General features: G+C 42.9%; 1 protein-coding gene across 6 annotated transcripts in view; it reads left to right on the top strand.

Moving 5' to 3' along the window:
• Positions 1–15586, top strand: part of SLC25A17 (solute carrier family 25 member 17) — a 388899-nt gene that overhangs the window by 307408 nt on the left and 65905 nt on the right. For 2 of the 6 annotated variants that reach the window (XM_044300760.1, XM_044300762.1), the window contains one exon: positions 13225–13474. The exons of the other annotated variants lie outside the window; for them this stretch is intronic. In XM_044300760.1, coding sequence (XP_044156695.1) covers positions 13225–13360 — 136 coding nt within the window. In that variant the 3' untranslated portion in view covers positions 13361–13474. Of the gene's footprint in view, positions 1–13224; positions 13475–15586 lie in introns of those variants that run through there. 6 annotated transcript variants of the gene reach the window in all.

A 15586-nucleotide genomic window follows, 5' to 3' on the forward strand; every position in this document is an offset into this window, starting at 1 on the left:
AGGTGCAGAACTGCAGGGTCTGAGGATGTGAATGCCCCAGTTACAGTGGAAACGGTAAAAAAAAAAAATATATATATATATATATATATATTTCCTCTAGAGGTCCTTTAATGGCCTTCTGGGGACATAGTATGTGCTAAAAATAATTTTAAAATACAAGTAAAAAAAAAAAAATCCTATACATGTTATATATCAAAATGGTCATCACAGAATAGGCAACTCATTGAAATAATACATTTTTGCCAGTTTTAATATTTAAGAAATCAAATGCTATAATTTAAAAAAATACTTTTTAATAAGAATTTGAAATTTTCCCCAAATAAACCTAAAAAAGGAAAAAGAAATCTAAACAAAAAAATCATGCTAATAAAAAGTCCTACGTGTCAATTAAAAAACATCGCAAAAATTATGTTGGTAGTCAAACAAATAAAAATGTTAGGTTCACTAAACCACCACGTGCACAAAATCACAAAATGTTGCCTGGACATTAAGGACTTTTTTAGGCCCGGTTTTAGGCCTTATCTCTAGACCTTTTGATAAAAGAGGACTTGAGCTTCCCTCCCTTATCTTTGTGAGTGTAAAGCTTATGTCTGAAGTACAGATGTTGTTTCACCTGGCGGAGATCAATGAGTCAATTGAGCTGTAAGAGTAAATTAATGAGCTCCGTTGTGTGTCTCAGTGTAAAAAGAAAGTTTGTTGAAATGTTCTGCCACTGTGATTTGTGCTAAAAGAGAATCTATTTCCTTCTTCTGCTCCTTCTTCAACTTCATCTCAAGAGCCATGTAAACACCTCTGACGTACATTTTGTGTGATTCCCAAATCACTGGGTATGAAACTGGGGTTGGCACACTAGTTACAAAGAAAGAGGGCATGTGCTGCTGTATATAAGCTGTATGTTGATCTGGTCCAATCACCTCTTGGTAAGTTGGACAACTCACCCACAGCGGAGCAGGGAGCATGGTCAGATACCATAAAAATTGCCAATCGTGGCCGAGGTGAAACAGGAGAGTATGGTGGCAGATACCTAGGCACTGGAAAGAATACATAGTAGCAGTGTAAAAGGCTGAAATAAAGACATCTGTCTAAACAGTTTAGCCTGTTATCCTGCAAGAATGATGCAGAACAGAAGGTAAGGACTAGTCTCTCATGGGAGGATTGCAGTATCGGCAGATATCAAGAATGTGTGTGAGTGCAATTTATCTTTAATCTTGGTAAGCTGAGCTTGGGGGATCTGGATCTTCCGGTGGAGGAAACCCCAAAGGGGTCAATAGCGAGGTTCAGATCAGAGCCCTAGACTATAGGGCCCTCAGCAAATAAGTGTAGAGTGTCTAGAGCTTTGAGAAGCCAGGGAACTTGAGCCATGTTTGGGGAGTATAAATTAGCAAAGGTGTACATTTGAGACACAATCTCTCCTTTAATCAGGAGCCAACCTTCAGTATCAGTATATTTTTGTTTCAAGGTAAAGGAAGTAGAGTGGTATATGGCTTTGGAGATGCATTTGGATGCCGAAATAGGGTGACAGTTATGGAACCATTGTTTGAATAAGGACTTGGAGAGTTTATTTTATTTTTTTGAGCCTTTAAAGTGAGCTTCCTGAATAAAAACAACTTGGGATTTCAACTTCGCAGCAGAAGATGCACATGGTTTCTCTTATTTAGTGAGTTAAAGCCTTTAACATTAAAGGTCGGAAATTGCATAGTAACATGTAGATAGCCTGTTATGATTACTTTAGGGTTGGGAAATGGAAGAGGAAAAAGAAGGGAAGGGTTACAGATAAGGTAAGGGGGTGAGGAAGGATAATGTGGTGGTGAAGAGAAGTAGGAGTAGGATTAGAAACAAGTATAGAGTCCACTATTTATATCCTCATCCCCAACTATTTCCACTTTTCCCAAACTGACTTTGATCTTCCACCCTCTTGGCGCCCATCATCCTGATATCCCACATATTTCGGGTTACTACCCCTGATATATATCGGATGCTTTAACCTCTTTTATTTTTATTTTTTTCCCCGTCCTGCTCTATAGCCATCAATCTCGCTCGTCCTGCTCTATAGCCATCAAGCTAAACAAAGAGTGGTAGACAGTCCGACCGGCACTAGACCAAGCTGATTAGCAGAGAGGGGGGGGGGATAAACGGGCAAAGACTCAAAAGGTCCTGACCAACAGTGTGCAAGTACGTTTAAATATATGTATAGTATGCTATCAAAGAATGACAACAAATCAAACAAAAAACTTATGACAGGCATACAATGGATGCGAATAAGTTAGGGACAGTGCTATGAAAATGCTATAAATCATGAAGTAAAAAAGGCCCAGGAGAAAGCCAGCTAACAAAAACTGTAAACTACAAACTGTAAAGCAGAGAAGCTGGTAAGAGGTCATGATAAGGAATAAAGTGCACAGTGAAGTAATCGGCAATCTTATAGCATAGTAAAGTCCAACTATAATGAACAGTCAAGTAGTCAAACAATGAAGGCAGCTGCAGGAGACTAATCAGTCTGGGATTAACACACCACACATTCCTATTCCTATGTGGTATAGGTAGCGTGAGTTTAGCTACTGAGATAGTTCTGAACGATCAGGTGGGAGACAGAGATACTTCGGGTAGGTGAGAGGGATAGGGGATATCGGTGCACACACCAGAAACAGGGGCTACACCATACATTGGAAAGATCTCCACTATGTCCATCAATAGCGGCTAACAGGCGGCAGTAAAGGCTCAGCATCCAAGATGAGGAGCGGGGAGCAAGCTAGGAGCAATGGATCCCCGCTGTTTGCTTGTCATGTCTCTGGTGTCTGCTGCGGACCTTCTTCCAAGGTTTATTCCACAGGAGTGATGGTAGAGGAAGAGCGGCATCAACCGGCATCCATGATGGTAAATCCATAGGCAGGATGTTGAGAGAGGACAAGGCTTTCTGTAGTTCTTCTGGAGTGTGAATCCTGATGCTTTGTTCATAGAGATAGAGAGGCCAAAGGGGGTGCAGCCATGAATACAGGATGTTCTTCTGGAGCAGTTTCTTTGAGAGGGCATAATGATCTCTGCTTGGCCAGTATTAATGGGCTTTTTTTCACTGCAGCGAGGATCTTGGCTGCGTTCACATACGAGAGAAGGCCACATACGATATTCCTAGGGGGGGTCTGAGGGGCAAGGTTCGAGAGACCTGTGGATGCTTTCAAAGACCACTAATTCCGCTGCTTCTTACCGCTTCAGGTCAGAGAAAATATCCATAGCCACCTTTCCAAGGGACTGGAATGTTCTTTGAGAAAGGGCTCTGTTTAGGTGCATGACATGGGTGACTTTGTGTGCCTCTAGAGCGGTGGAGTGGGTGACTATAGCTGTGCAGGCAGTCTCCAGGCTATTCAACAGAGTTCTGATTTTCTTGATTTCCGCTTTGATGTTGAAGAAATTTCCCCGTTACAGGCCATAGAACATGTGCAATCGCTTGCCTAAAGAAGGCTTTAGAGGTGATGTCTATTTCTCAATCCCCTCTCTCTCATTCACTGCTACGCTACCCCTGTCCGGCTCATCTGCAGTGGGTGGATTTGGGGTGACCCCAACACTACGCTGGGTCCCCCGAACACCATGGAGGTGTCACCAATGTGTTGCTGCTCTCCGGAAAGGGAAATGGGAAATTGTCCCTAGAGTCAGGGTCTGCAGTTAACCAGGGTGCTCCTTTACTGGAGGAATTCAGATACAAAACAATACAGGCGAGGCATAGGGCTGACTTCTCTAGTCTCCACCCTGGCAGATGAAGGGTTTGATGCTGAGGAAATGCCTGAGCTAGCTATCCCTCTGTCATTGACGTATGAGACATACGGACGGCCCAGCGACAGTGAGTGGCAGGAAATCTGTGAGACTGTCAACACGTGGTTTGATCTGACATGTTTTACTTGTGGATCAATAGGTATCTGTGTTTTTTCTGGTAATGGCCTCCAGGTGTTGCTTATGTGGTCATTTAACCTTGCTTATTTATAGTTGCTTCTCCCACTGTGCTGTGCTGTTTATAGCTTCTGTGCCTGTCGATTTGTTCGTGGTTGGTAATCGGCTGAGTTCCTGGTGCTTCCATAGCCTCTTTGAAGTTTAGGCTACTTTCAGACTCGTGTTTGGTGTCGATCTGTCTTGTATCTTCACAGACGGATCTGCACCAAAAATGCAAATGCTTGTATCCGTTAATAATGGATCAGTTTGCATTATTCATAAAAAAAAAGTGTAAGCCAAAATGGATCCGTCTTGACTTACATTGAAAGTCAATGGGGGATGGATCCGTTTTGAATTGCACCATATTTTGTCAGTGAAAAACGGATCCGTCCCCATTGACTTACATTGTAAGTCAGGATGGATCCGTTTGGCTCCGCATAATCAGACGGTCACCAAAACACTGCAAGCTGCGTTTTAGTGATCGTCTAAAAAACGCAACAGAGACCAAACGCAGCCAAATTGATGCATTCTGAATGGATCCTTATCCATTCAGAATGCATTGCGGCTGAACTGATCCATTTTGGGTCGCTTGTGAGAGCCCTGAAACGGATCTCACAAGCGGACCCAGAAACGCTAGTGTGAAAGTAGCACAAGTCTTTCCTTTCCCTTTTTTGTATTTTGTTTGGGTTTTGTGTGTTGTATTAGGCCTGAAGTAGACTCCTGTTTATCCTTCCTTTTGGAGGGACAGGTAGTCTCGTCCCAGCCATTAGTACCAGTATCCAATAGGGCTAGATAGGACTCTAGGTATTCCTGTGTATGAATTCACCTACATTTGGGGTCTGTTCATAATGGTAGTCAGTCAGGATTTTGGTTAGGGTTTTCACTAGGAAGTGCTCATCTTCCTTCCCTAGTTCTCAGGCCGTATTCCCTGTCTCCCCCTTCCCTCCTATGCTTGGTGTGGTGTTTCCCTCCCACACCGAAGCGTGACATTATAAACCGCCAAAACCGTCATTTTTTGTTTGTCTGCAGCCATGGATCCTATTGCTGCACTGGCAGGTCAGCTGCAAGGGCTGTCTTTGGAGGTAGCTTACCTCTGCACGACCATCTTGCAGATGCAGAGATCACAGGCTGTTGGTCCTGGTGGTAGTGGTGGAGACCAGGCCCATCTGGAGCCTAAAGTTGCCCTCCCAAACAGATTGTCTGGGGGATGTGATAATTTCATTTTGTTTAGGGAGGCGTGCAAGCTGTATTTTAGGCTACATCCACACTCATCTGGGGATGAGAAACAGCAAGTAGGTGTAGTTATTTCCTTGCTTAAGGGGGATGCGCAGTCATGGGCTTTTTATCTGCCGATCGGATCGTAGTCTTTCCGGTTGGTAGATGAATTTTTTGAAGCTTTGGGTCTTATCTATGATGATCCGGATCGGACCTCTATAGCCGAAACCAAGCTGCGCGGTCTTCGTCAGGGTGATTGTTCTAGTGAGATTTATTGCTCTGAGTTTAGGAGGTGGGCTACGGATACGGAGTGGAATGATCCTGCCCTCCGTAGCCAGTTTTGTCAAGGGTTAGAGAGGCTGAAGGACGCTTTGGCCTTTCATGAAACCCCAATGTCTCTGGAGGCTGTTATGTCTCTGGCTATACGCATCAATAGACGTCTGAGAGAGAGATCTAGGGGCTCCCACTTTCAGGACGTACTATCACATGATGTATTGTCCTCCTCTGACACTTTGGATAAAGCTACTCCCGGGTTTATGTCTGGGGACGAACCCATGCAATTAGGGGGAGCTACTCCTGGATCCGCTTTTAAGCATACTGGTAATAGAAAGGGAGTGTTTTTTCTGCGGACAGAAGGGACATTTTAGTATGTCTATACATTCAACGGACAAAAAAGAAAAAAGAGGGACATTTATTTCCATCTGACTCTTGGAGGGGAGAGAGGAGAGTCAGAAAATGTGCATTTGTCTTTGACTGGTAGTACCCGATTTCTCCTGACTGCTGAGGTGGCGCTAGAGTCAAAACTGTGGGGTTTGAGTTGTTAATTGACAGTGCGGCTGGGGTTAACTTGATTGATGCTCAGTTTGTCCGTATGAATGGGTTGTCACCGAGTGCATTAGGAAAAAAACATTTCCATTTTTGCTGTTGATTCTGCACCTCTAACTCAGAAGTGTTTATCTCAAGTGGTGCATGATATCAGATTAAGGCCCCTTGCAGACAAGGACGGATTAGGTCCAGATGCGCTGCGGAGGTCGTTTAGTGAAAAATGTGCGGTTTCGCAAGCAAGTTCATTTAGTTTAGTATGCGATCACATTCAGTTGTTTAGTTTTTATTGTGCAGGTGCAATGCGATTTAATGTTTTTTGCGTGCCTGTGAAAAAAAACTGAAGGTATACAAACATGTCTTAGCAACCATCCGTGAAAAACGGATCGCCTCCACACTTGCTTGCAGATGCTATTTTCACGCACCCTTATTCACTTCTATGGGGCCAACTTTGCGTTGGACAGAAGTCGAACATGCTGACATTTTCACAAAACGCTGAACTGATGCGTGAAAACCAATGCTCATGTACACAGACCCATTGAAATGAATGGTTGTGGATTCCGTGCGGGCGCAATATGTTCGCATAACGCATTCCATCCGCTCTGAATAGTCGCTCGTCTGAAAAGGGCATAAGAGTGGGTGACTTTTTATCAAGTATTTATTTCATGTTTTGTGTTGGAGGGTCTCCCTGCTCCGGTGGTTCTGTGTTTACATTGGTTAAGCAAGCACAATCCAACCTTCGTTTGGCAAGCTAGACAGATTCTGGATTGGGGTGATTATTGCATTTACAATTGTCTGAATACATCTTTTTCTGTTTTAACTACTAAGACGTTACCCTCTTTTACCGGGTTTTACCGATGTATTTTCTAAGTAGGTGGATGCCAGGATTTACCTCCGCATCGGGAATATGATTGTCCTGTACCTGAAAGACTGGCCATGAGAGAGTATATTGCCGAGAGTTTGGCTAATGCACACATAAGATCTTCCAAGTCTCCAGTGGCAGCAGGGGTCTTTTTTGTTAAAAATAGGACGGTGGTATTCAGCCATGTCTGGATTTCTGTGAGCTCAGTCGGATTACTGTCAGTGATCCTTACCCTCTTCCTTTGATTCCTGATTTGTTTAACCAGATTGTTGGTACCAAGATGTTCTCCAAGTTTGACTTAAGGGGGCATATAATCTGGTTAGGATCAAGGAAGGGGATGAATGGGAGATGGCTTTTAATTCTCCTGAGGGGCACTTTGAGAACCTGGTCATGCCTTTTGGGTTGACCAATGCTCCTGCGGTTTTCCAGCATTTTGTGAATGACATTTTTCATCATCTTGTGGGGAGGTTTGTAGTCTTGTATTTGGGTGACATTCTAATTTATTCTCCAGACACGTAGATACAGCAGGATGACGTTACGTGTTACAGATCCTAAGAGATAATAAATTGTACGCTAAATTAGATAAGTGTGTTTTAGCTGTATACGGGATGTCGTTTTTGGGCTACCTGCTGTCATCTTCGGGTTTTCGAATGGATCCAGAGAAAGTCCGTGCTGTATTGGACTAGGATCGACCCAAAAATCTGAAGGCTCATATGTGGTTTTTGGGGTTCACCAACGATTTCCGAAAAATGTATTCAGAACTGTTCGACAATAGTAAAACCCTTAACTGACATGACTAGGAAAGGAACAGGTGTTTCAGTGTGGTCTGATTCGGCGTTGCGAGCCGTTTCTGCTATTAGAAATGTTTCTCTTCTGCTCCTGTATTGGTGCAGCCGGATGTATCACAACCTTTAATTGTGAAAGTGGATGCGTCCAAGGTTGGGTAGGAGCAGTTTTATCGCAGGCCCGTCACCTGGTAAATGGTGTCCATGTGCCTTTTTCTCTAAAGAAAAAACTCTCTTCCGCAGAGAGAGATTATGGTGTGGGTAACAGAGAGACTGGCCATTAAGGTGGCTTTTGAGGAATGGTGTCATTGGTTGGAAGGGGCGATTCATCCGATCACATTGTTCACTGATCACAAAAACCTGGCTTACCTGGAGTCAGCTAAACTACTGAATCCGAGGCAGCCCAGATGGTCTTTGTTTTTCTCCAGATTCAATTTCACTGTCACCTATCGTCCTAGGGTTAATAATGTCAAGGCAGATGCCTTGTAACACAGTTTTCCTGGAGGTGGTGATTTTGAATATCCGAGTCCTATACTGTCGGAAGGGGTGGTGATATCCGCTCTATACCCGGAACTAAAGGTGAAGGTGTTAGAGGCCCAGGGAGACACACCGGATTCTTATCCCTCTGGGAAATAGTTTGTGCCATCAGAATTGCGTCACAAGGTGTTTGAGGAATATCACTGTACCGTTCTTACGGGACACCCTGGGTGCAGATCCACTGCCGTCCTCATCTCTTGTAGATACTGGTGGCCAGAGTTGCGTCAGTGTGTTGAGAACTATGTGTCAGCCTGTAGTACCTGTGCACGTGCTATGGTGACACATACTCGGCCTTCCGGATCTCTACTTCCGTTGCCCATCCCGTCCAGACCATGGACTCACTTATCCATGGATTTTATCACTGATCTACCTAATTCTTCAGGAAAGACAGTTATTCTGGTGGTAGTTGATCGCTTTAGTAAAATGGTGCACTTTATAGCATTGCCGGGCCTACCTAATGCTAAAACACTTGCACAAGTGTTTGTTGACAACATTGTGAAACTCCATGACATTCCCTCTGACGTGGTAGTGGATCATGTGACTCTGTCTGTTTCCAGATTCTGGAAGGTGTTCTGTACTCGACTGGGGGTACAACTGTCCTTTTCTTCGGCTTTTCATCTTCAGTCAAACAGACAGACAGAGTGCACTAATCAGAGAATGGAGACTTACTTGAGATGTTTTGTCTCTGAGAACCAGGAGGAGTGGTCTACGTTTTTGTCTTTGGTAGAATTTCCCATAAATAATCGTAGACAAGAGTCCACTGGGAAGTCGCAGTTTTTTGGGGCATATGAGTTTTACCCACAGTTTGGCACATTTTCTGGTTCAGATACTTCTGGTGTCCTTGAGGAGGAACGTTTTTCGTCATCATTGTCATCTATATGGTGGAAAATTCAAGATAACTTGATGAAGATGGGCAACAAGTATAAACGAGTGTCTGACAGGAAACGTATAAATGGTCCAGACCTAAGAGTGGGTGATTCTGTGTGGCTGTCCACAAGAAACATTAAGTTGAAGGTACCTTCTTGGAAGTTGGGTCCAAGGTTTATTTGTCCATATGAGATCACTCCCATTATTAATCCTGTAGCTTTTCATCATGAACTTCCTCAGGCCCTGAGAATTCATGATGTGTTTCATAAATCTTTGAAGAGATCACAGAAAAAACAAAGGTAAAAACATCCTGCCATGTATGATATATAAATGTGCGGATGTCCCTGCACATTTATTAAAGAAAATCACATAAATAAGATAACAATGCACTTAGTAAAGTAGATGCAAACATTTTATAAGTCGTCGCTCTGATATGATAAAATCTGAGCCAATATATTTTGATCAAAACACATCTGTGCCCGCCTACCAAGCGCCAAGGTGGTCTCAGGTCAGGCGGGTCCTACGCTAAACCTACAAGTGTGAATGCGCACCTATTTTATCTTCGGAGTAGCATTCCTTTGCACTTTTGCCCTTCCTATCCAATAGAGCACCTTGATTAGGTGGTACATATAGGTGTGCTTGCTCCTCCTCCCATCGGTTGCTTGATGCACATGGAGGTGACTAGGAGCAGCACACCATATGTACGGCATCCGCGCTCCTGAACATAGAAGCCTAATGGCTTAGATAGGTTTAGCATAGGACCCGCCTGATCTGAGACCACCTTGGCGCTTGGTAGGCGGACACAGATGTGTTTTGATCAAAATATATTGGCTAAGTGTCTCAGATTTTATCATATCAGAGTGAGGACTTTGTCCATATATAATGCTGGCATCTACTTTACGAAGTGAATTATTATCTTATTTCTGTGATTTTCTTTGTTGAAGAGATACGTTGAACCTTTGGACTTGTCTTCCTTGCCACCCGCTCCTGTCATGGTGGACGGTAGTTGGGAATTTCAGATCGCCAAAATAATTGACTCTCGAGTTCTCTGTAGATCTCTTCCGTATCTTCTTCACTGGAAGGGTTATGGACCAGAGGAGAGGATGTGGGTACCGGCATGTGACGTGAATGCCAGTCGTTTAAAAGCTTTTCACAAGTTTCACCCAGATAAGGTCGGTCCTTGGTGCCTGGAGGTCACCCGTAGAAGGGGAGGCGGGGTACAGTCACGGACGTACTAAGACATACGGACGTCCAGGCGACAGTTAGTGGCAGGAGATCTCTGAGACTGGCAACACGTGGTTTGATCTGACATGTTTTCCTTGTGGATCAATAGGCGTCTGTGTTGTTTCTGGTAATGGCCACACCCCTTGCCTCCAGGCTTCTCCCACTATGCTGTGCGGTTTATAGCTTCTGTGCCAGTGGATTGTTTGTGGTTGGATCTTGGCTGAGTTCCTGATGCTTCCATAGCCTCTTTGAAGTTAAGTTTTTCCTTTGCCTTTTGTATTTTGTTTGGGTTCTGTGTGTTGCATTTCCCTATTGTTTGTATTAGCCCTGAAGTAGACTCCTGTTCGTCCTTCCTTTTGGAGGAACAGGTAGTCTCGTCCCTGTCGTTAGTACCAGGGTCCTATAGGGCTAGATAGGACTCTAGGTATTCCTGCATATGAACTCTCCTACCTTAGGGGTCTGTTCATACTGGTCAGGATTTTGGTTAGGGTTTTCACTAGGAGGTGTTCATCTTCCTTCCCTAGTTCTCAGGCCTGATTCCCTGTTTCTTCCTTCCCTCCTATGCTCGGCGTGGTGTTTCCCTCCCACACCGAAGCGTGACACCCTCTCTCTCTCTTTAGAAGGCTGATACCCTGGTCCAAGGCTGGTGATCCAGGGTCTGTAGCAGAGGATCCCCGTCTGTGTCTTCTTCTGGTCACACAGTAGTCTGGCAAAGTCTCCACTTCCAAGCACGAACTGCAAGTCCCTAACTGCAGAACACTAAGGGCTCTGACTGCTCTCCTTATATACCATTTCTAGCTAGACTGGAACCTTCTAGTGGGAGGGGTGGAGTGAAGAATCTTAACACAAACAAATACATTGTAACACTTTCCGTCTCTCATAGACTTACATTAGAGCTTCATTGGCATACTCAATGACAATAACACAGCAGTTATTGCAGACAAAACCTAGTTTCCATACATAAAAATAGAGCTAACCTAGACATTCAAATGGTCAGTCTGTCTGGTTCTGGTGGTAAACAGCGTCTGTCTTTTTTCATCCAAAACATGCTCTTATTTAAAGGGAACCTGTCACCGTGATTTTGTGTATAGAGCTGAGGACATGGGTTGCTAGATGGCCGCTAGCACATCTGCAATACCCAGTCCCCATAGCTCTGTGTGCTTTTATTGTGTAAAAAAAAACGATTTGATACATATGCAAATTAACCTGAGATGAGCCCTGTCCCTGACTCATCTCACATACAGGACTCATCTCAGGTTAATTTGCATATGTATCAAATCGTTTTTTTTACACAGTAAAAGCACACAGAGCTATGGGGACTGGGTATTGCGGATGTGCTAGCGTCCATCTAGCAACCCATATCCTCAGCTCTATACCCAAAATCCAGGTTACAGGTTCCCTTTAAACTCCATGGCAGCTATGAAAAATGACCAGCTTCTCATTCAAATTCCTAACAGTCTCTCGGTGTTGATTAACCGTTTCCACAGAGCCTTGCAAATACAGTGCAAATGAACAGGATGTATATCACAACATGCATATAAAATGCAGTAACACAGTAAAAAAAAAATTGTAAGTTAACCCTTACTTTATTTCTCTTGAAAGTTTTAACTTTGCATAGGAGAAATAGGCAAACATCCACAAATGTCCAGAGTCAAAGTACTTCCTGCTCCAGGGCACTACAAATCCTCTGGTACCATCTTAGTGCTCTGTGATGGGGAGGCCACAATCTTCTGGGTAAAGAACTTGTGGAGGTTTGGCTGGCTCTTAAGAGGTTGCATTGCGGGCATGCAGTCAGCTGTTCTGTCCGTGCCATATTTGAGCATTGCTGAGGACAGTATGTTGGCTGTAAAAAGGCACTCTCAAGTCACCTCACGTGTCTTCCTCCATTAGCGGTCTGGCTCTACCACATATCATATTTGTCAAATCTACCATGTAGTAGTTACATGAATCCACCTTTTTATTTTTTTCTTAAATATTGGTACAACATCGGCTGTTCGCCAGTCCTGTGGCACTGACCCAGTTATAAAAAGATGAGATACAATGGTCTATTAATTACCAAGCTCAATTTTCTCCATACCCATGGATGAATACCACCTGGGCAGGGTACTTTATCCATATTTAATTGCTCAGGCGCAACCGTATTACTTATTGTGTAACAATTTTTCATTTGATTTACTTACGGTCACCCTGAATGATACCTGGCACTGGCAACTCATTGGTGTACACAGATTAAAATATTGTGCTCAAGTAATATTGTTATTATTTTTATTATTAACATCATATAATACAGTATACAGTAATTTGTTAAGTTCCCTCTAGTGGTGGTGCAGGCAGCCAGAATATTGAAGGAGATTTATGAAATTGCCTAAAGGAAAATCTGGCTTTGTTGCCTATAGCAACCAATTACAAATCGGCTTGCAATTTACATTATGCTCTGTTAAACCGAAAGCTGCATTGGGATTGGCTGCTATGAGCAACAAAGCCAGTTTTTCTTTTGGGCAATTTAATAAATCTCCCTCTGTTTTTCATCCATGTTTATCCATGTCTACACTGAGGATTAATCAGCATATCACATTCATTTGAGGTTCGGAAGTATAATGTACAGTACAGAGAATTACTTGACTTGTAATTCATTAATGCATTCAAGCAGTGGAACTCCTGCTTCTGCAAGCATTTCTATTATTCTTCTGTACTCTTGGAAGGGTATCTTTCTCTTATCCACAGACCCATTCCTTTTTGTCACCTCAGACAAGGTTTGGAAATACTTCGGATGAAGTAAACCCTACTGAAAAAGGAAATATAGTATGTGATGTAACTAATGAAAGAGTAGGGACCATATTTAATCATTCCCAGCTACTGCACTGTACAGAGATTCTAATCTCTCAAATCAATCCCTGTCTCCAGTAGAAGATTGTATAATATACATATATTTGTGTTTTTTCATATGATTTTACAAAGTTGTGTTTATTGTCACATATGTTTATGTTCTTTTAGGCGTTTAGGATTTTTGGGTCTTTACAAAGGTCTTGAAGCAAAGCTCCTTCAAACAGTCTTAACAGCTGCACTTATGTTCCTTGTATACGAGAAACTGACTACCCTCACATTTCGACTTATGGCACTAAAAGTTTAATAAAGAAAGCTGAATGTTGTAATTTGAAGCTATGCCTGTTTCTTCTCATCTTACATGCTGAACTAAAATGTCGAAAAAAGCATCTTTAAAATAAATTAAAGTATTTCAAATGTGGACAAAAGCGTTTTTACTATTCAACCTAAACATACATAAAAACATTAAAGGGGTTGTCGGAAGGGGTGGTGATATCCGCTCTATACCCTGAACTAGAGATGAAGGTGTTAGAGGCCCAGGGAGACGCACCGGATTCTTGTCCCTCTGGGAAATAGTTTGTGCCATCAGAATTGCGTCACAAGGTGTTTGAGGAACATCACTGTACCGTTCTTACGGGACACCCTGGGTGCAGATCCACTGCCGCCCTCATCTCTTGTAGATACTGGTGGCCAGAGTTGCGTCAGTGTGTTGAGAACTATGTAGTACCTGTGCACGTGCTAAGGTGACACATACTCTGTCTTCCAGATCTCTACTTCCGTTGCCCATCCCGTCCAGACCATGGACTCACTTATCCATGGATTTTATCACTGATCTACCTAATTCTTCAGGATATTCTGGTGGTAGTTGATCGCTTTATAGCATTGCCGGGCCTACCTAATGCTAAAACACTTGCACAAGTGTTTGTTGACAACATTGTGAAACTCCATGACATTCCATCTGACGTGGTATTGGATCGTGTGACTCGGTTTGTTTCCAGATTCTGGAAGGTGTTCTGTACTCGACTGGGGGTACAACTGTCCTTTTCTTCGGCTTTTCATCTTCAGTCGAACGGAAAGACAGAGTGCACTAATCAGAGAATGGAGACTTACTTGAGATGTTTTGTCTCTGAGAACCAGGAGGAGTGGTCTTCGTTTTTGTGTTTGGTAGAATTTCCCATAAATAATCGTAGACAGGAGTCCACTGGGAAGTCGCCGTTTTTTGGGGCATATGAGTTTTACCCACAGTTTGGCACATTTTCTGGTTCAGATACTTCTGGTGTCCTTGAGGAAGAACGTTTTTCGTCATCGTCATCTATATGGCGGAAAATTCAAGATAACTTGATGAAGATGGCTAACAAATAAAAAAAGGAGTGTCTGACAGGAAACGTATGAATGGTCTAGACCTAAGAGTGGGTGATTCTGTGTGGCTGTCCACAAGAAACATTATGTTGAAGGTACCTTTTTGGAAGTTGGGTCCAAGGTTTATTTGTCCATATGAGATCACTCCCATTATTAATCCTGTAGCTTTTCATCATGAACTTCCTCAGCCCCTGAAAATTCATGATGTGTTTCATAAATCTTTGAAGAGATCACAGAAAAAACAAAGGTAAAAACATCCTGCCATGCATGATATATAAATGTGCGGATGTCCCTGCACATATTATTAATGAAAATCACATAAATAAGATAATAATGCACTTAGTAAAGTAGATGCAAGCATTATATATGGACAAAGTCCTCACTCTGATATGATAAAATCTGAGCCAATATATTTTGATCAAAACACATCTGTGCCCGCCTACCAAGCGCCAAGGTGGTCTCAGGTCAGGCGGGTCCTACGCTAAACCTACAAGTGTGAATGCGGACCTATTTTATCTTCAGAGTAGCATTGCTTTTCACTTTTGCCCTTCCTATCCAATAGAGCGCCTTGATTAGGTGTTACATATAGGTGTGCTTGCTCCTCCTCCCATCGGTTGCTTGATGCACATTGACGTAACTAGGAGCAGCACAGCATATGTGCGGCATCCGCGCTCCTGAACATAGAAGCCTAATGGTTTAGATAGGTTTAGCTTAGGACCCGCCTGACCTGAGACCACCTTGGCGCTTGGTAGGCGGGCACAGATGTGTTTTGATCAAAATATATTGGCTAAGTGTCTCAGATTTTATCATATCAGAGTGAGGACTTTGTCCATATATAATGCTTGCATCTACTTTACGAAGTGCATTATTATCTTATTTCTGTGATTTTCTTTGTTGAAGAGATACGTTGAACCTTTGGAGTTGTCTTCCTTGCCACCCGCTCCTGTCATGGTGGACGGTAGTTGGGAATTTCAGATCGCCTAAATAATTGACTCTCGAGTTCTCTGTAGATCTTTTCAGTGTCTTCTTCACTGGAAGGATTATGGACCAGAGGAGAGGATGTGGGTATGCAGATGAGAAGAAAGAGCTATGCCTGTTTCTTCTCATCTTACATGCTGAACTAAAATGTCGAAAAAAAGCATATTTAAAATAAATAAATAAAAATATTTTAAAT

The sequence above is a fragment of the Bufo gargarizans genome, chromosome 7 (genome assembly GCF_014858855.1).
Source record: "Bufo gargarizans isolate SCDJY-AF-19 chromosome 7, ASM1485885v1, whole genome shotgun sequence".
NCBI lineage: Eukaryota > Metazoa > Chordata > Amphibia > Anura > Bufonidae > Bufo > Bufo gargarizans.